This window comes from Gymnoscopelus braueri (assembly GCF_963280865.1).
Source record: "Gymnoscopelus braueri genome assembly, chromosome: 19".
NCBI lineage: Eukaryota > Metazoa > Chordata > Actinopteri > Myctophiformes > Myctophidae > Gymnoscopelus > Gymnoscopelus braueri.
In genome coordinates this window covers 36,931,185-36,933,943 of record NC_137621.1, presented here as the reverse complement: position 1 = coordinate 36,933,943, position 2,759 = coordinate 36,931,185, and the positions used below count along the sequence as shown (strand labels likewise).

General features: G+C 49.0%; 1 protein-coding gene across 1 annotated transcript; it reads left to right on the top strand.

Annotated features, from left to right (window-relative positions):
• Positions 1 to 318: 318 nt before the first annotated feature.
• On the top strand, positions 319 to 2,196 carry LOC308074113 (rab proteins geranylgeranyltransferase component A 1-like; the record flags this gene model as incomplete). The annotated part of the gene is made up of 1 exon (XM_080413445.1): positions 319 to 2,196. The coding sequence occupies one exon, from the start codon at positions 319 to 321 to the stop codon at positions 2,194 to 2,196; it is 1,878 nt and encodes a 625-aa protein (XP_080269571.1).
• Positions 2,197 to 2,759: the final 563 nt, after the last annotated feature.

Here is a 2,759-nt window from a genome sequence, read left to right as displayed (position 1 = left end):
GATATAAAAGCAGATTGCTATTCTCTATATACTGTCTGGCGAGGATGTATTTGTCATCTCAGTGTTGTCATGATGACGCAGCCATGTCCATAGTGAGTTTCGTGTCAGCCATGTCCAAATATGGAGTCTGTGGTGTAAAACTGTCAATGCTAACCATGACAACCTGGACTCAATAAATTAAGCTAAGTTATCTGGAATCATGGGATGCACATAAGTCCACTCTCCGACTGGAGCCCCACCAGATCTTACGCTATTGTGTACTACAGGGAAGACTTAAGATCTGCACAGGTCAGGTGACTTTACCACCGTGACAACGTCATGGATGCTGAGAATCTACCATCAGAATTTGATGTTGTCATATTGGGCACGGGTCTAGCTGAGTCCATTGTGGCAGCAGCATGTGCCAGAGTTGGACAACGGGTCCTCCATCTTGACAGGAGGAGTTACTATGCAGGGAACTGGGCTAGCTTCACCTTCAACAACCTCCTGGCCTGGATCGAAGAACATAACAATGGGGGTCAGATAAAGGAGGCGGTCCATGATTGGTCCAGCTTGATAGAGGAAGGAGAGGAAGCCGTCCGTCTGTCATCTACAGACTCTGCTCCCATCAGCAACGCCCAGGTGTTCTGTTACACCAGTGAGGAAGAGGCGGGAGAAGAAGAGGCAGTGACTACGACTCCTGGTGTTTCAAACACCACAGAAGAATCGGGAGGAGGACGTGGAAATAATGGCTGCACCACAGAAACCACAGACACAGGAACTGGGAACACCCAAGAACCAACATCAGAAACACCAAAAGAACAGGTTGTGGAGACAGAGCAGGAGGGGCCTGAGGGCAGCCAATCCCCCCAGTCCCCGCCCTCTCCTGTTGAGAACCAATCAGAGCCAACCAGGAAGATCACCTATGGTTGGCTATTGAAGGAAGGACGGCGATTCAATATTGATTTGGTGTCAAAGCTGATGTACTCTCGTGGCCCATTGGTTAACCTGCTCATCAAATCAAATGTCAGCCGCTATGCGGAGTTCAAGAACCTCACCAGGATTCTCACCTATCTTAATGGTCGAATTGAACAGGTTCCGTGTAGCAGAGCTGATGTGTTTGCTAGTAAACAGCTGAGTGTGGTGGAGAAGAGGATGCTGATGAAGTTTCTAACGTTCTGTTTGGACTACCAGGATCAACCACAGGAATACCAAGCATTTGCTAAGCGTCCGTTTGCGGAGTTCCTCCGAACCCAGAAGCTGACGGACAACGTGCAGCACTTCCTGCTTCACTCCATCACTATGGCGAAGGAAGACACATCTACAGAAGAGGGCCTGGCATCTACACGTCACTTCCTGCAGTGCCTGGGTCGCTACGGTAACACACCTTTCCTGTTCCCCCTGTACGGTCTGGGAGAAATTCCCCAGTGTTTCTGTAGAATGTCTGCTGTGTTTGGAGGGATCTACTGTCTCTGTCATTCCATCCAGTGCTTGGTGATCGACAAAAACAAAAGGTGCAAAGCCGTGATCGACACCCGAGGGCAGCGAATCAGCTGTAGCCATGTTGTGGTGGAGGACGGTTACGTTGAGGAGGGGCAGAAGTCAAGGGCCACACCCACTAGGACCATTTCCAGAGCCATTCTGATCACAGATGGTTCTGTTCTTCCCAGCAAATCAGAACAACAGATATCTTTAGTATCGGTTCCACCCGTAGAACCCGGTGGTCCAGTGGTGAGGCTGGTAGAACTCTGTTCCTCCACCATGACATGTATACCTGGAACCTATCTAGTCCATCTCACCTGTCAATCAGTTGGCTCTGCCTACCAAGACCTTTTGCCTGTGGTTACCAGAATATTCCAAACGCCAGAGTCCAGAGGTCAAGAGGGCCGTCCTTCTGTCCTGTGGTGCATGTATTTCAACATGTCTGACAGCACAGCGGTGGAGGAAGGGAGCTATGACCTACCACCCAACGTGCATGTCTGCTCCAGTCCAGACGCCTCCCTGGGACACCAACACCCCATAGCCCTGGCTGAGTCCATCTTCCAGAAGATTCTTCCAGAGGAGGAGTTCTGTCCCCCGGCTCCAAACCCAGAAGACATCATTTTTGACACAGATAGCTCTCCACAGGGGCAGGAGGACGTGGAGGAGATGAGAAGAGGGAGGAAGGAAGAGGGGGAAGAGATGCAAGAGGAGCAGAGCCCTCGGGTTGAGGAGTGACCACACACAGAGACACGCATGGGAGTATTCGAGGAAGAAGGATAAGCTTTTCCTGCGTCTCTCTGTTGTCACCACCACCCAGGTAAAAGCTCGTGCTTGATGACTTGAGTGACCACTGGAGACTTGAAATAACAGCTACAGTAACAGCTATGGTTAGTCCAGGTATGTGTGGATGTATCGTCGATGATCCACCATGTAACAGTGGACAGAGGTTAGACATTCTGCTACACAGCATCCAGGACATAATCCCATCTGCTCTGTAACACATTCTGTTGTTCATATGGACATCAACGGACATCAAAGCACAGAAATCACAGACACTAAAGGAGGACTTTGTCAGACTCTTTGTCAAATTCCAAAGCAATGCATCTTATCAGGTTCCATGCCCACTCTTTGTTTTGGAGACATTAAGTTCAGCAATGACAACAACAGGCCTATAGCTTTAAGGTCACTGTAGGAAAAGAGACATCCCCTATGTGGATTTTACTACTTTACCAAACCGCATTGAACTTTTTAAGCATGATGGCCTACATCCAAACAAAACAGATTTTATTTAAATAACT